Raw genomic sequence first — 15,571 nt, 5'->3', positions numbered from 1 at the left:
TCAAAAATAGAAGCAATGCAGATGACGGAAGTTCCCGGAAGCATGTGTCACACACATCAATCAGTGTGTCTCACCTCGACATGGCTGGTCTAGTGGCCTCGGGAAGGATGGAGTAATGGTGGGAGGGAAGGAGGTCTGAAGAAGTGACAAGCCAATGGAGAACCTGGCAGTATGTCAAGAAGGAGTGGAAGGGCCATTGCCAAGGGTGACAGCCAGAAGTCACACAGTACTACATCGCTTCCCAGCGGTCCTTTTCCCCCTTCTTGACTCTTGTTTTTGTTCTTATGAATGGCTGATATTGTGTGGTGCTGACTGGTGCTTCCTAACCTCAGGTTTGTTCTATTATTTGCATGTCTGAATGAACATGAAAGGGCCTATGTTTTTCAATCAGGCACACCTTTTGGGAGTAAAATGTTACAGTTTTGAAATTATTTATTCACTTGTCATAGCTTCACTTTGACTTACTCTGTTTTGCCTCTTGTGTTTCATTCCTCATCCCTCTTCAAACTGCACCCCACTCTCCTGCTCTGTTTGGCAAACAACAACAAAATGTCGAAATACTGGAAACCTGAGTGATGTTGACATAAATGAAGTTCCCTGTCTCTTCTTGCAGGGAAGCAAATTTAATAGCTGCTGCACTACATAGAAGATCTTAGAAGTCCCCCTCTCAGCGCATTACTCCTGTCACCGATGATGGTCCAGGAGGAGGAAAGAGACTTTGCTTCGTTACATGGCTCAAGCAGCATCAGTGTCTTGAATTTTTTAATCATCATTAAAGTTATTTAGTTGATAAATATCTTGGGAAGTTTTGAAAAAGATGTTTGTATATAAAAAGAAAACCCACACACACACTTTTAAAGGGAATAACTAATGGTCAGTTGCAAAGTATGTATGAAAAGGGGGCACAAATTTGAAGACCTACTGTATTATGCTTTTCCTTATTTTCTATTATATATAAACTCTTACAAATGTGGATGATCATATTGAATAAGGCCAAAGTTTTGAATAATAAGGCAAAAACATGTGCAAGCTATGTGATATATAAATATTGTCTTAAACAGTTCACGATTGAAAGACCAGAGTCACCATGATGTAATGAGAGTTTCACAGAGACGTCTAAGTTAAATCTTTGTTGCTGTCTGCTATCATAGTCCAGATCAGACTGATACTTACAAACGTACAGATGGATTAAAGAAGTTGCCATTATTATTAATCTCTGGCTCTCTTCCACAGCATGTCTTTTGTCCTGTTTCTCTCCCCCTCAGCCCCAACCGGTAGTGGCAGATGACTGCCCCTCCCTGAGCCTGGTTATGCTGGAGGTTTTCCTTCCCACTGTCACCAAGTGCTTGCTCATAGGGGGTCGTTTTGACTGTTGGGCTTTCTCTGTAATTATTGTAGGGTCTTTACCTTACAATATAAAGTGCCTTGAGGCAACCGTTTGTTGTGATTTGGCGCTATATAAATAAAATTGAATTGAACTGAATTTCCAATCAGTAACAAGAAACTCTGCTTTTTAGAAGGTTTGTTTTAAGAGATTCTACACAAACAAGTGGAAGATGGAGCACCTTTAAGGACGCGGCTGGGAGCAAGGGCAGCCCATAAGAAAGAGGTGGCACTAAAATGTGGTTTTTCACACACACGATGTACTGAGGACTGCACCAGTATAAGAGGTCCAGTATAAGATGAATAAAGACTTGTTTGAACTATGAATCATGCAAAGCTACTCTAGTAATCTCCAAGAACAAAATATGGATGCTTTCGCATCCATGTTGTGGTGAAAAACCTTTGCAGCAAAATAAAACTGGTCCTCCTTAGTCACCTAACATTCAGAGCATTAGGAGAAAAATTTAAAAAAATGTACCAAATCTTAACACAAAATTAAATCAACATAGCCCTACTTTTTACTTAATTAAAACTTCTTTGTAGAAAAATAATGTCTTTATTCATCTGACTTAAGTGCATCTCCTAGAAGCAAAAGTCTTTCACTCCTTTCCTTGTACCTGCACAGTGAAAGTGACTAAAACCTGCAGCAAAATAGACAACAGCTGTGAGATCCCTCTACATTTCCCCTGCAATCTTTTGCTTACAGCGTAGGTATTACCACTTTGTAAAAATAATTACACAATGGGATAACATAAGTTGACCATTTTCCCGAAGCCTTCATTTTATTTGGTCAAATGGAATGCGATCACATTTCAGAGATTTCAGTGCATTTTTGTGAGCTTGACCGATATGCAGACGTGTTGCATAGGCTCATTTTTCTTGGCCTTCATGTATTCATTATATTGCAGTTTGTGGTGTGTTTTCAGGCAGTTGCAGTACAGACATGAGTCTACAGCACTCTTCCCATGAGTTATTCTTTGTTAACATCACTTGCCCTGAATCTGAAGTATTTCCAAACATTGGATGATCATCTGCTTCTAGGGAAAATCTCTTTGCTTTCTGCTGTGCCAGACATTTGATTTTTGATTCCACAGTCTGTTATCCCTTGCATAGCTGACTTTTAATATCATGTTACTCGTCCAGACTACATCTTGAAGCTGCACGGTGCAGGGAACAGTGATTGGCATGTGCAGGCATGTCATCAGGCAAGGATTTAGGGAGCACTTGATTTGCTTTTGCTTTGCATTCTATTGGTGGAGCATGCATTTTCAACATAGGTCAATCATGTTCATTTAACCGTGGGGAGCCAAAACCGTGATCAAGATTAAAATTCAATTAACTGTGCAGCCCTACCTCATACCTTTCCATACCCACAAATTCTAAGATTGCTTCTGCACTAAAAATGTGCATTCTCTAAGCCAAAATCAAGACTATTCAAGCTGTGTCATTTGAGTTGCTTTCTCAGACTTGACAGATGTCATATGAAGCCAACAGAAAGCCAACACAACAGCATTCACAGTTTCAGTAGTAGCCTACTCCCTATGATTTATACACTGCTCAAAAAAATTAAAAGGAACACTTTTCAGTCAGAGCATAGCACCAACCAGTTAAACGCCTAGGATGTTGATCTGGTCAGGTAAGTAGCAGAGGGGGTTGTTGATCAGTTTCAGCTGCTTTGATGTTAATGAAATTAACAACAGGTGCACTAGAGGGGCAACAACTGTTCTAGCCAGCAGTTTATTGCCCGCACGGCACCCAGCTAATGTTCCCTCACACCGAGCTGAGAATTTTGAGAACATATTCCAATTTTCCATCCATCCATTCTCTTCCACTTATCCTGTTCAGGGGACTGGAGCCTATCCCAGCAGTCATAGGGTGAGAGGCAGGGTACACCCTGTACAGGTCACCAGCCTATCGCAGGGCTAACACAGATTTAGAATCACCAGTTGACCCAACCCCAGTAACTGCATGTCTTTGGACTGTGAAACTGGAGTACCCGGAGAAAACCCACGCAAACATGGGGAGAACATGCAAACTCCACACAGACAGGCCCAGGCTAAGGTGGATTCGAACCCAGACCTTCTAGCTGTGAGGCAACAGTGCTACCTACCACACCAACGTGCTGCCCCAAACCCCAAATTTTGTCCAACATATTCACAAAAAACAATGGATATTTCACGCAATTTCAACTTCACCTGGGTGCAGCCATTTTGATTCACAATGCACATGCACGAGCTTGCGAATCTCACATTCATACCTTTCAGAGTGTTCCTTTAATTTTTTTGAGCAGTGTATATTGGCTCTCACCTTGGTTGGAGTGTGTCTTTAAATTACTTTGTCTGCAATACCATGGCATTAAAAAAAAAAAAAACATACATTACATTACAGTGCAGTTTCTGCTGACGCTACCTCTAACTAAAAATCCAGCAGATTATCCTCTAGTCTAGAATTAACATGAGTTTGCAGACAAACTAGAAGAATATAAAATCAAAGACATCCTTGAGCCCCCAGTAAATCTGATTATCAATCCAGTATGGTAATGAGAGATTAAAGTATAATAACAGGCATAATTATTTGTGTGTGCATGCAACCAGGAAATGTGTATATCAAGAAGGTGGGTGGCAGCTCAGACAGTAACAGACACCAAATATAGGCAAGGTGTTTACTGTGAGGCTGTCAGTGTAATTGATGTGTCCAGCAGGCTGCATTTTGAGAGACAGATCTGATTTCATCATGATTATGTCAGACATATTTCAAATCTGTACAACCCATCTAAATTATATCCAGGTTCTAGCTATAGTATGTTTAGTGTCAATTGGGAAAGAGGCCCTCTGGCTGAATGACTACTACATCATATTAGGAAAAGGAGTTGAGCTGCTATTTTTATTAAAGAAATAGAATATTCATACATCTGATTTGTGCCTACTGAAATACTGTATCTCAGTGAAACAGTGACCAGCACAAGTTTCACGAAAACAGTGCCCTACCTTCAGATTACAGCAAACAATGAAGTAGGATAGGCAGTTTTAATGTTTTGAGATGGTAAAACGGGCACCACTGTACTGTTGCTGCTACCGTGGCTCCTGCTCTCAATGAAGAGCTCCCTGTCTCATCAGCACCCAGTCTGCAAAAGATGCTACTGTAGATGCTGGCAATCTGACCTCGTCCTCAGAGTGAAACATGAGAGAGGTATATGTTTCAGACACCTATTAGATCAGGACTGATAAAGTCACATGATGGCATCTCCGCAGACGGAGCCACTGATGAATCAATGTTGCTTTTCCCTTTCCTTCTTTTGCCACCATCATTCATCCTTTGCTCCCTCCAGTCCTAATTAACACCAAGACAGAGGATGCAGCATTAAGAGTAACTCATCAGTTAAAACCACCACTTTATCTTTTATCTCCATCTCTGTCGCCATCACTCAGCAGCTTCTCTCCTCACACAGGTTATTGCAGGAGACGGACCTGAGAAAAAGGGTGCGGGGGGGAGCTACTTGCTGTCTCTAGACAATCCAGGAATGTCCTCCACCTTACAAGTTTAATGTTCTTGGAAACATCACAATTTTATTTCTGTTGTTTTTGAAATGGCCTGGGATATGTAAATCCATTTTATGATGATAAATGGATTTTTTAAAACAACATTTAACCCCCCTTTTTAAAAAAAGGACTTCCATACCAAGTCAGTGATTGGAAAAACACTGGGCTGAATTCATCCATCCTCATTTCTGATCTCCCTGTCTTTGACCCTGACAGCAACCCCATAGCATGATGCTGCCACCACATTTTTCTGTAGAGACTGTATTAAACGGGTCTGTCAAGAGTAGCTTCCCTCTAAATACTCCATCATAAAAGCCAAATTGATGGAGTGCTGCTGAGATGGTTGGACTTTTGGGCCAGGTGGTTCTCTTACCTCTGCAGAGTACATCAATCCTGAAACTCACTGCCCATGGGCTCTTTGGTTACCTCACAGAGAAAAAAGACCAGCCTAAGCAAAAGAGGTCAGTCTCTGTTGTGCTCAGTTACTCAGTTTGGCTGGACAGCTACAGTCCCAGTAGTCCCAAACCTCTTCCTTTACCAAATCTTCAAGGCCATTGAGGGAGCATTCAAACATTTAGAATGGCTTTAGACTTTTGCCTTAATCTATAACTCACTCCACATTATTTCACAGATACTCAGAGAGTTCCTTCAACTTCACGGCCTTGTTTTTGTCCTGATGTGCATTTTGAATTGTGGGACCTTATATAAAGGGGCGTGCCTTTAAAAATTACATTTAATTAATTAAGTTTGCCAGAGCTATGCTCCAATCAAGTTCTAGAGTCATCTCAAGGGCAATCATAGGCAATATGCACCTAACTCTGAATTGTCACGACAATGGGTCTGAATACTTTTGTAACACAGTTTTCAGTTTCATTTTTTTGTCACTGAGTGAAAATGGTTCAAATTGTTTTTAAGCCATTTAAAAAGGAAATGTGCAATGCAATAAAGTGCTAATGAATGTGAATGCTTACTGAAGCACCTGTTACGGATGTCAATAAAATAAATGTTTTTATCATATTGATATTAACAGAATAATCATTTCAGTTGGGAGATTTTGTAACTGTGCATTATAATGGTTTTCTAGCAATTTGTAGCTAAGAACTAATGGAAATACACTCATTACTCACTTTATTAGGTTCAACTGCTTGTTAATGCAAATATCTAATCAGCCAATCATGTAGAAGCATCTCAATGCATTTGGCCTGTAGACATGGTCAAGACAACCTGCTGAAGGTCAAACTGAGCGTCAGAATGGGGAAGAAAGGTGATTTAAATGATTGAATGTGGCAAGGTTGCTGGTGCCACATGGTTTAGTCTGAATATTTCAGAAACTGCTAATGTACTTGGATTTTCCCACACAACCATCTCTAGAATGGTCCAAAAAAGAGAAAATATCCAGTGAGCAGCAGTTCTCTGAGTGAAAATGACTGGTTAATGCTAGAAGTCAGAGGAAAATGGCGTTGACCAGATAGGAAGCCAACAATAGCTCAAATAACCACTCATTACAACCAAGGTATGAAGAAGACCACCTCTGAATGTGCAACATATACTGAACATTGAAACACATGGGCTACAGCAGCAGAAGACCACACAGGGTGCCACTCCTGTCAGCTAAGAACAGGAAACTCAGGCTACAATTCACATAAGCTCACCAAAATTGGACAACAGAAGACTGGAAAAAATGTTGCCCGGTCTGATGAGTCCCCTCTGAATACTCCACATTCAGATGGAAGGGTCAAAATTGATATCCACTGCAGGCTAATATTACACAGCATGATTTAGGGTCATCATAAAGAGATAACATCACAAGCGGTGAGCACCACAACATCTAGCGTAGAAAACAGCTTTAAGAATGATAAAGGTTCGTAACCTAAATGTACTTTTTATTTGATATGTGAGATACAGCTAGTGATCTTGCTCAACCTGACTGGTAATAAATTTGAAATGGCTAAATCCATAGCTTCAGAGCATTTGCCTTTAAAGATTTTTAGACAATTTTACCTGTTACGAACCGAGAATTTGCTCATTATATAAATTGAAGGCATTGCATGTAGCTACCTCAGCACCTATCACCTAATACACAAGAATTTCCAAAAAATTTCAGGACAGTCTTTCCTGTTTATCACCAATTCATAAATACAAAAGAAAAGTTATGTACTCTGTAAAACCAAGGTAAGTGTGTCCACTAAAAAGCTCCATTCAACTGGTTTCTTAACTGCCTATCAAACTCGGGTCACAGAAGGTGGGATGATACCTATACCAACTTACACTGCGCAAAAAAGAGGTACACCCTGTACAGGTACCGAGACTATCACAAAGCTAACAATTCTGAACCCTTTATCCTAAAAATACCAAGCACAAATGTCTTTGTCTTGTCTAAACTGCTTATTGCCTCAAATGAATGACAGACTGTAGCAGTGCTTTATGCCTGGAGGGAGTGGGAACCAACCAACTCTCCTACACCTACGCATTCAGTCTGGGAATGGCTTTCCAGGCAGCTCCGACGGAGCTCTTCTCTGGAGAGTTGACAAGAGCCCACATGAGCAGAGGAGACCCCGCCAATACCGTCTGCCTCTTGTTCTAACTCGCAATTTCAACTGAAGACTATTTAGAGTAAGGGAGAATCATTTCCATGGGCTATAAAAGCAGAGACAGAGACAGAGAGAAAGAGAGCAAGAGAGAGAGTGAGGGGTGTGTGCAGTGGAGAGGAGAATCACCCCCTCCCGGCCCAACACACCCTCCACTCCCCACTACTAGACGCTGAAAATAATTCCTTTGCAGTGAAGACTTAATTCTCATTCTGTGTTCGTGTTCCTGATCCCGTATTGTCTATTCTGGTCATGTGGTCTGCCTGCCTTACTGTTGTCCACTGTGACAGCTGTGTGTGTGTGTGTGTGTGTGTGTGTGTGTGTGTGTGTGTGTGTGTGTGTGTGTGTGTGTGTGTGTGCATTTGATGCAGAGAGAGAAAGAACAAGTGAGAAAAGGGTCAGTTTGTGTTTTAACTACTGCTACAGTGTGAGGCGCACCCATACAAAAAGATAAATCTTTGTCTGACCACATGCAAATAAAGGGCTCAGAAAGCTGTATAGTCCACAGAGGAACCTTCAAGGTGCATGACTGCTATTTAGCAAAATTTATGAACATTTACAATTTGACAGCCTGTTAGAAGTCTACGCATCAGAGATGATGCAGGCAACAACCACGTAAGTCTAAATAAATACAAAGAAATCCCTCAGATTGGATCCAAAATACTGGAATCAGATGAGAAATAAGCAGCAGGAACAAGTATATGCTCTTTTTTTTTTTTTCAAATTTAGCTCTTCTGTTCCAAGTGTATCCCTCTCAGACTACCATATTGTTGAACAGATGCCCACATATCGTTGCATGGGATCACTCCAGTAACAGCTCAGAGATGATTCAACCATACCCAGACACAAAGAGTCGGGTCAAAACAGGAAAAAGGAGGAATAAAATCATGCTAGTGGGTAGAGACACGCCTGGGGCTCACTGATTCCCATTCAAACCACGTATCTTTATATCACCAGAGAACCGAGTGTTAATGTTAACATTTATTTTGTGTTTTTGTTATCCTGTCATGATGTCAGCTTTGTCAGGCTATTACGTTTGCCCAGCTAAGCGTCAGCGGAGTGGAAAATGGGAAGGAATAATAATAATCTTGTGATGCTAATGGGATCAATGACAGACTGGTGACCATGAGGGAGTTAGCAATGACTTTTTTGAGCCTGCTTTGTAGTGTAGTGGTGCGTTTGTTTTTTGTTTTTTTGCCATTCCCTATGGATAATTAGACAAATGTAGAATCGGAACATTATAAAAGCTACAGTTTAGTTTGAGAACATCTTCCAGCTTCCACCTATGGGTAGATTAGGTTAATCTAACCTTCATGTCGTCAGACTGTGGGAGGAAGCCTGAGCACCTGCTGAAAATCCACAGGCACGAGGAGAAAATGGACACTCTAGAAAAAGCCAAACTTTTCTTTAACATTTATAAACAATATTGATTAGTCTCTTGGCCTTTGTTTGTTTAATGTTTGCAACCATAAGTTGATCCCTTAATGGCTTCCCACCAGCAAAAACCTGCCCATTTGCTTGTTTGCAACCAAACAACAACCTCTGGGGGATGAAAAATTAAAACCAACATGCAAGTGCCAAAAAACATTGTAGTTCCTGGAATGGCCACTTGGCTCCGAAACCAAGTCAATTTCCATAGACTCCCATGTTAAAATTATCAATTTTAGAGCATAAAATGTGCCTACATGAACAGTTTACAAAAATGTCTTTGGTTTCTATTGATAAATTTGCCCTCATAACAACTGTATTTTTTAATAGTGTTCTGTAACTGTATTGTTTAATCTGTGTTAATCTCTTTAAGGCTTAAAGTAAGGGGCATGGCTGCTTCTGATTGCAGCTGTAGCCAATATCTGTTTGCTGCTGAGTGATTGAGCTGAACCTCTCAACCATGTTTGTGGTGCTGTAGCATTTTTATTATTGTTATCTGACAAATAATTCAAATTGTTGTGTGGATTATCCAAGATGCTCCAGATCTGATGAGTTAATTTCTAGTATTTCATTAGTAACTTAGCACTGGTGCCCTTCACCTCCACTAATTCAGACCTGGAACTGGACCTCCAGGCAATGTTTGCAGTGTCGGTGCCTTTTCACGCACTTAATGGAAAGACAAATTACATGGCTTGCAGTTAATTGTACAAACAGATCATCCAAAACATCCGTGTTCCTTTTTTTGGTTTGTGAATTTGTAAATTTTTTTTGTATGTTACTTAGCACTAATTAGCAGGTATCTGTGTGATTCAATCATGCAGTCTATGGATGCAGCTGGCCAACAAATGTAGCAATAATAATGATGCTATCTAAATACAGTCACTGTTGGCTTAAAAAAAAGCCTTAGACTGCAAAAGCCACAATGCCAAAAATTGCACTTTGCTTTGTTGAGTCATGAATACACACTAAGAGGAAATTGCTCCGTAATCTGGCAGACACCCATGCCGTTTGGTGACAGATGATGGTGTTTTGGTCAAGATACTCTGGCAAGCTAGTCCACCTCTTGCTGACTTGACTCCTGTTTCTCTAGAGAACCTCTTTAGCACCTAAGCTGTTAAGGTGAGTTTGGGACAAACTCCAGAGATTAAATTATGTGGAAAAGCTGATTAAATAGTTATTATCCCATCTGCAGCCAGACAAGTACACACACAAGAAGGTACACTTACATCTTTGCAATCCCGTGAGCATGCACACTTGCAGACAAGCAAAAGACATTTACACTGAAGGGAACTAACACATATTTTGTGGCTGCAGATTTTGGGAGCACTGTTCACCAAGCAAGGGCAATACGTATATGCTTGAAAAACAATTCTTTTACTCTCCTATTCTTTGTTATTTCTCTGCCTGCTTTCTGGGACAGCCCTTCAGGTCTTTAACTCACTGATAAAATGCAGATATGATGAAAAAAAGGACCACCACCCTGCCAAAATAAAAGCTTCCATTCATTTTGAAGAGTCACAGAATTAGCTCTACTTAAGACAGGGATTGAGAGAGTGATCTAAATGTGGTTGTTTTCGGAAGCTTGCCTGCCATCAATTCATGTCTTTCTGATAGACATATAAGTTTGGAGAGCTGCCGACATGTCCCTGAGCCTCTCTGAGTTCTTACAACTAAGGGAACTAGAAAAAGAGCAAAAAAAAAAGGGGGGGGGGATACAAGGCGATTGGAGGGAAAAATGTGTGCTGACTGTCGCAGAGTGGAGCTTTCCTGTCCTGGCTCTTCGTCGGAAGCTTGGTGCCGAGTGTGTGTCTAAGTCTCTTTGAGGAAAGGCTGGAGTTAACCCACACACAACATCCAGCATCAATGGAGATTTCTATGGGCTGTGAATCAAGCCACACATCCAAGAGCATCCGTGGCATATACACAGAGTTCTGCTGTGTAATAATACTGTATGGTCCCACACATATGCACCAGCTTTATACAGATTAAAAGGCACTGAAGGCCTTTTGCTGCTGCTGCCCCCCCCCGTCTCTCTCTCTCTCTCTCTCTGTGATCATGGGAGGTATACATACAGTAGCTATATTTGGTGCTGGGGGGATTTGTTAAACTGTGTGTTCTAGCCAGACTTTGGTATTACTCCACAAAGACAAAGAGCAAAGCAGAGTCATATGCAAATGCTCATACCATACATGCAAAGGACACACACAATTCACACAAACACTTATTTACAGTGCAATTATCATGTAGTTAGTAATGACCAACCAGGTCCTCATAAGGTAAGAAGATATCACAGAAAAATTCCAAGTTTTAATCAAAATACATTTTGTACATTTTGTAAATGCGTAATATACATCACACCAAGCCAGACCACTAATTTAGGAAGAAGTATGACATTTGAATGTTTGAATGGTTCTTTGCCTGTAACAAACTAGAGGACAAAATTTAACATCCCTTCATTTACGACTACAGTACATCTCTGCATAAACACACAAATGCATGTGCAACAAGCAATGCATATTTACGCTCAGACCCTGAGGCAGGCCCAGGGTGGGAGGCATAAGACAATTAAAACTCACGGTAATGTGGAAGAAACACAGACAGCTAGAAAGTAGCCACTGAGCACTCATGCATCAAACTACACAACCACATAAGCACTAATGTAGAGGTAGACAGAAAAAAAGGGGGGAAAAAAATACAAGTTTACACAAAGGTTGAACACTGAACACAGCGTGAGAAGCTTTCATCCACTCCTAACAAAGCTCATATTTTCAATGTGATATCTTTGACAAGTGACAGCAGGTTCACCCCAATTATCCAGTTTCCTACCTCTCTCTCTTCACAAATAAACTCCACCTCTTCTTCAAACATTCCAGGAAATACATACATTATCTTTGACTCTCGCTCTCTTTCTCTCTCTCTCTCTCTCACACACACACACACACACACACACACACACACACACACACACACACACACACAGATGCCAGCTCACCTCTCCTGCACTGTATCCAGGGTCTAAACAGAGATGTCCCCTGGGCTCTGTCACCTGTCTAAAGAGATGTGGGGCTAAGTGATGGAGGAGGGTGAGCCAAGGTCTCATCTGCTCCCTGGTGACTGAATGCAGGAGTGAACGGGTGACCTTTGACCCTGGCAGAAAAGGAGATTGAGCAATGCTCCAGACTCCATTAGCATTCTGCTCACACACACACGCCCCATACCACAGCAGACTAACAGAATGAGCACTGTGGATGTAGAAGACTGAGGCTTAGCAACAAGGTTCTAAGAGGGATTCAGTCAACCTGAAGACTTTGCTTCTTTCTGGCATCACAGCAGGGGAGTTTATGCTGTCAAAATACATCATCTCCCAAAAAATTCCCCCAAAAGGGGGGGGGGGGGGGGGGGGGGCATGCGGAGGTTATTGTGGTAATCCTGCCATGATTAGAGTCTTAAAAGGCGAGGGGTCAGGTACAACATGGGAACTTAATGCCACTGTGCACCATTTCCCGCTGGATTTTCCCTCACTCCTTTGATGCTTTGTTTCCCTGACAGTGCCAGCCTTCCTTCTCCATATACACACACAAATACATCAAAAAGACAAATAAGCTGTCGGTTGTGTCTCTGCACGTCTCAACATCAGCATATGTATGCGGGAATTGTCAACACTGCACAGCGAGATCAAACTGGCAATCTGTCACCTCGCTGGGGATACAGTTGGGGATTCAAGTGACTGATGACACACAGAGAAAATAACCCCCCTCTGATGTGGGCCTTAATGTAGTGTTAAATAGGGATGAGCACACTTTGACCTCCAGTTGGTGATGAACATAAGGCGAACAACCACCTACATAAACAGAAACCACGAGGAAAGCTTATTTCCCATTCAAATGCCAAATTCTCATCAGCTGATGACTATTTTTCTTTGGCATTCCCGTCATCCTGCCCAAAAATGATGATGTAGACAAGGGGGGTGGCTTGGGATGCATTTATCCTCCGCTACATTCCCGGGTGTATCTATCTCATGCAGTATTTACTGTGGTAGGGTCAGTACCGCACTGATTTGTGAGTGACGCTGGATTTCAGCACCACGGACAGCGCGCTCCCTCTCTTCTCCGGCGCGAGGAGAGGAGGAGGAGGGATGGAGATGGAGACGAGTGGTTGTGGTGGTGTTGTTGGTGGTGGTGGAGGGGGTTTCCCTGGCAAATTTCAGCTGAGGGTCTACACAGTCATTCTTCCATCGCTGCAAACCGCCTACCACCTCCTCCGTACCGGATTTCCATACGGAGGAATACCGTATGTGTGTGAGATCACGGCTTTTCATGAAATATTGATCGACCCAGCCTCATGCACACAGAGAAGAAGAGAGAGGGAAGGGGGGGGTGATGAGGGGAATGGGGGGGGGGGGGGGGGGGTATTCCTTTGCACAGCCTTTATCGTGTATCCACCCCACCACCATCACCCCCCCCCCTTTCCACATTACCCAAAATATCTGTTTCATTTACTTTCCGATCATGACCACAAATGCTGACTTTCGCCTCGCGTTAGGGTTAGCGATTTGAAACATGACAAAGCAATAGTCTAAACACACACACACACACACACACACACACACACACACACACACACACACACACACACACATACACACACACACACACTGGAAAATTTAAGGCCGGCGGCGACCAGATCTAACACCATCCGCCGCCTCATAGCCGCACATCGCATCCAAGCGCATAACGTTTCCAGTATTGGTAAGCGAGAGACGCGCCGTCATCGCTCCGCATTTAGAGGAATGTCGGGATTCACCAGCCCCACCAAACCGAGCCAAAGCTGCTATCATATGTCACATAGCCCAAACTTCTCGGTCGGCAATGTCATTCACAAAATAAGCCTCACTAAGCCGTCTTTACTCATTTTCACAAAATTTCTCACATCGGCCGCTGCTCTAAATAGGCCAAGGATGCGCTCATCATCATCACCATCACCACCAAATCCACCTTCAGCAACTGCCATGAGCAACACTTCACAAAACGCTATGGTCAGTTGGGTGTCAATAATGCAAGGTATAGCCTGAGCATCTTTAGTATCGACACAACACACGGTCAGCTGTAATTTTCAGCTTTGACAAGCAGATAGGGACATGAATTATTCAATGCACAAACTGAGCGCTCCTTCTTCTTCTTCAGCAGAGGAAACGGCTCGACAAGAAATCTACACAAACCAACGCAGAACCCACATTTATCGCTTCCACCACACAGGCTCTGGTTGTCATGCATACCGGTAAAAGAGGAGGGGAAAAAAGAGACCCGGTTTTAAATTAGCGTCGCCCTTCAAGAGGCTGCAAAAAAAAAAAAAAAAAAAAAAAAAAAAAAGAGTGAGAGAGAGAGAGAGAAAGAAAGAAAGAAAAAAAAATCAGCGAGAGACCCGGAGCCGACGCCGCCGCCACGCAAAACCAGCCGACATGTATGAAGAACCGGGCCGACAGCCGGCGGAAATGAATTCATGGAAACATGAGCGAAAGATGAAACAGGCGATGGACATTTCTGCGTTTACCTGTCAAGACTCCGACCCGGATTTGGTGGTCGTGGTTCGTTAAAATCATCCCGTCTGACGCCATGTTCAGCAGCGCTGTCGCCCGCACCGAGAACTCACGGCAGGGCCCAGAGCCGATCGCATCGAACTTAGTCGGGAGAGGGAGGGGGGGAGGAGGAAGAGGAGGAGGAAGAGGAAGCGCTGGATGAGGGCTGGGATACAGAAAAAAAAAACTCAAAACAAAACAGACGAGATGAGTAGAAAGCCGAGCCATCACCGGGACACCTACAGATAAGCGGGCAGGATGCAGGGGCCGTTTAAACCGCACACATCGCTCAGCTGGCCGCCAGCCACGGTTGTAGTGTGGATCCTAGATTAATTCTTACGGAGACCATTATTTTCTGAGAAAGCTTTTAGGGAGACAGATTAACAGTAGTTACGTCTGCAGACGTCACTCAGTTTAGATGTCATGCATCGTTTGGAGCTGAAGTATTACTGTACATGCCTGTTGTTGGGAGGCTTCATGGCTCCTAACATGATTAATAACAGCATCCCATCTACGATCTGAAAACCCAATAAAGCCCTTTCTCCATCCACCAGTTCTTCCTCCATAAGACGCCACCTGCTTTAATAGATTAAAGGGAAGGGAGGGCCTCAAAAAGCAAGGTCAACACCCTAGAGATGTGTCGGCTCTGTCTCAATGCAGAGGCTTAAGAGAAGATCACAGTCTGACCTGTAAAAATGCAACTACATCCCCGGGCAAACAAGCACCGCTGCTATTTATAGACTGGCCGCATGCTTCCGTGGTGTATAATTTCTCTTGTTTATTCTCATGGGGAGAAAAAAAAATGCCCAACCTCCATCTTCTGTTGAGAATCTATCATAATTCATCAGCAAAGATATATGAGCACATTAAAGGGGCAAGAAATGTATTAGTATTGCCACATTCATGTTCAATAACCTAATCAAGTGCATGACACAATTTCCACACTTTCGTTCTTCATTTGTTACAGTGAAGCATCAGGAGTGCTTCGCAGGGGACATGAAGCAAGACTTTCAAGGGCTTATAAAATGTCATGATGATCTTCCCCTGAAGTTCTGTAC

At 42.6% G+C, this 15,571-nt stretch overlaps 1 protein-coding gene across 5 annotated transcripts in view; it reads right to left on the bottom strand.

Moving 5' to 3' along the window:
• Positions 1-14,620, bottom strand: part of gphnb (gephyrin b) — a 123,301-nt gene extending 108,681 nt beyond the window's left edge. For all 5 annotated transcript variants that reach the window (XM_030721792.1, XM_030721794.1, XM_030721795.1 and 2 more), the window contains exon 1: positions 14,489-14,620. In XM_030721792.1, coding sequence (XP_030577652.1) covers positions 14,489-14,552 — 64 coding nt within the window. In that variant the 5' untranslated portion in view covers positions 14,553-14,620. The remainder of the gene's footprint in view (positions 1-14,488) is intronic.
• Positions 14,621-15,571: the final 951 nt, after the last annotated feature.

The sequence above is a fragment of the Archocentrus centrarchus genome, chromosome 24, assembly GCF_007364275.1.
Source record: "Archocentrus centrarchus isolate MPI-CPG fArcCen1 chromosome 24, fArcCen1, whole genome shotgun sequence".
Taxonomy (NCBI): Eukaryota; Metazoa; Chordata; class Actinopteri; order Cichliformes; family Cichlidae; genus Archocentrus; species Archocentrus centrarchus.
The sequence above is the reverse complement of the archived record's forward strand: the minus strand, read 5'-3'. Positions and strand labels throughout refer to the sequence as shown.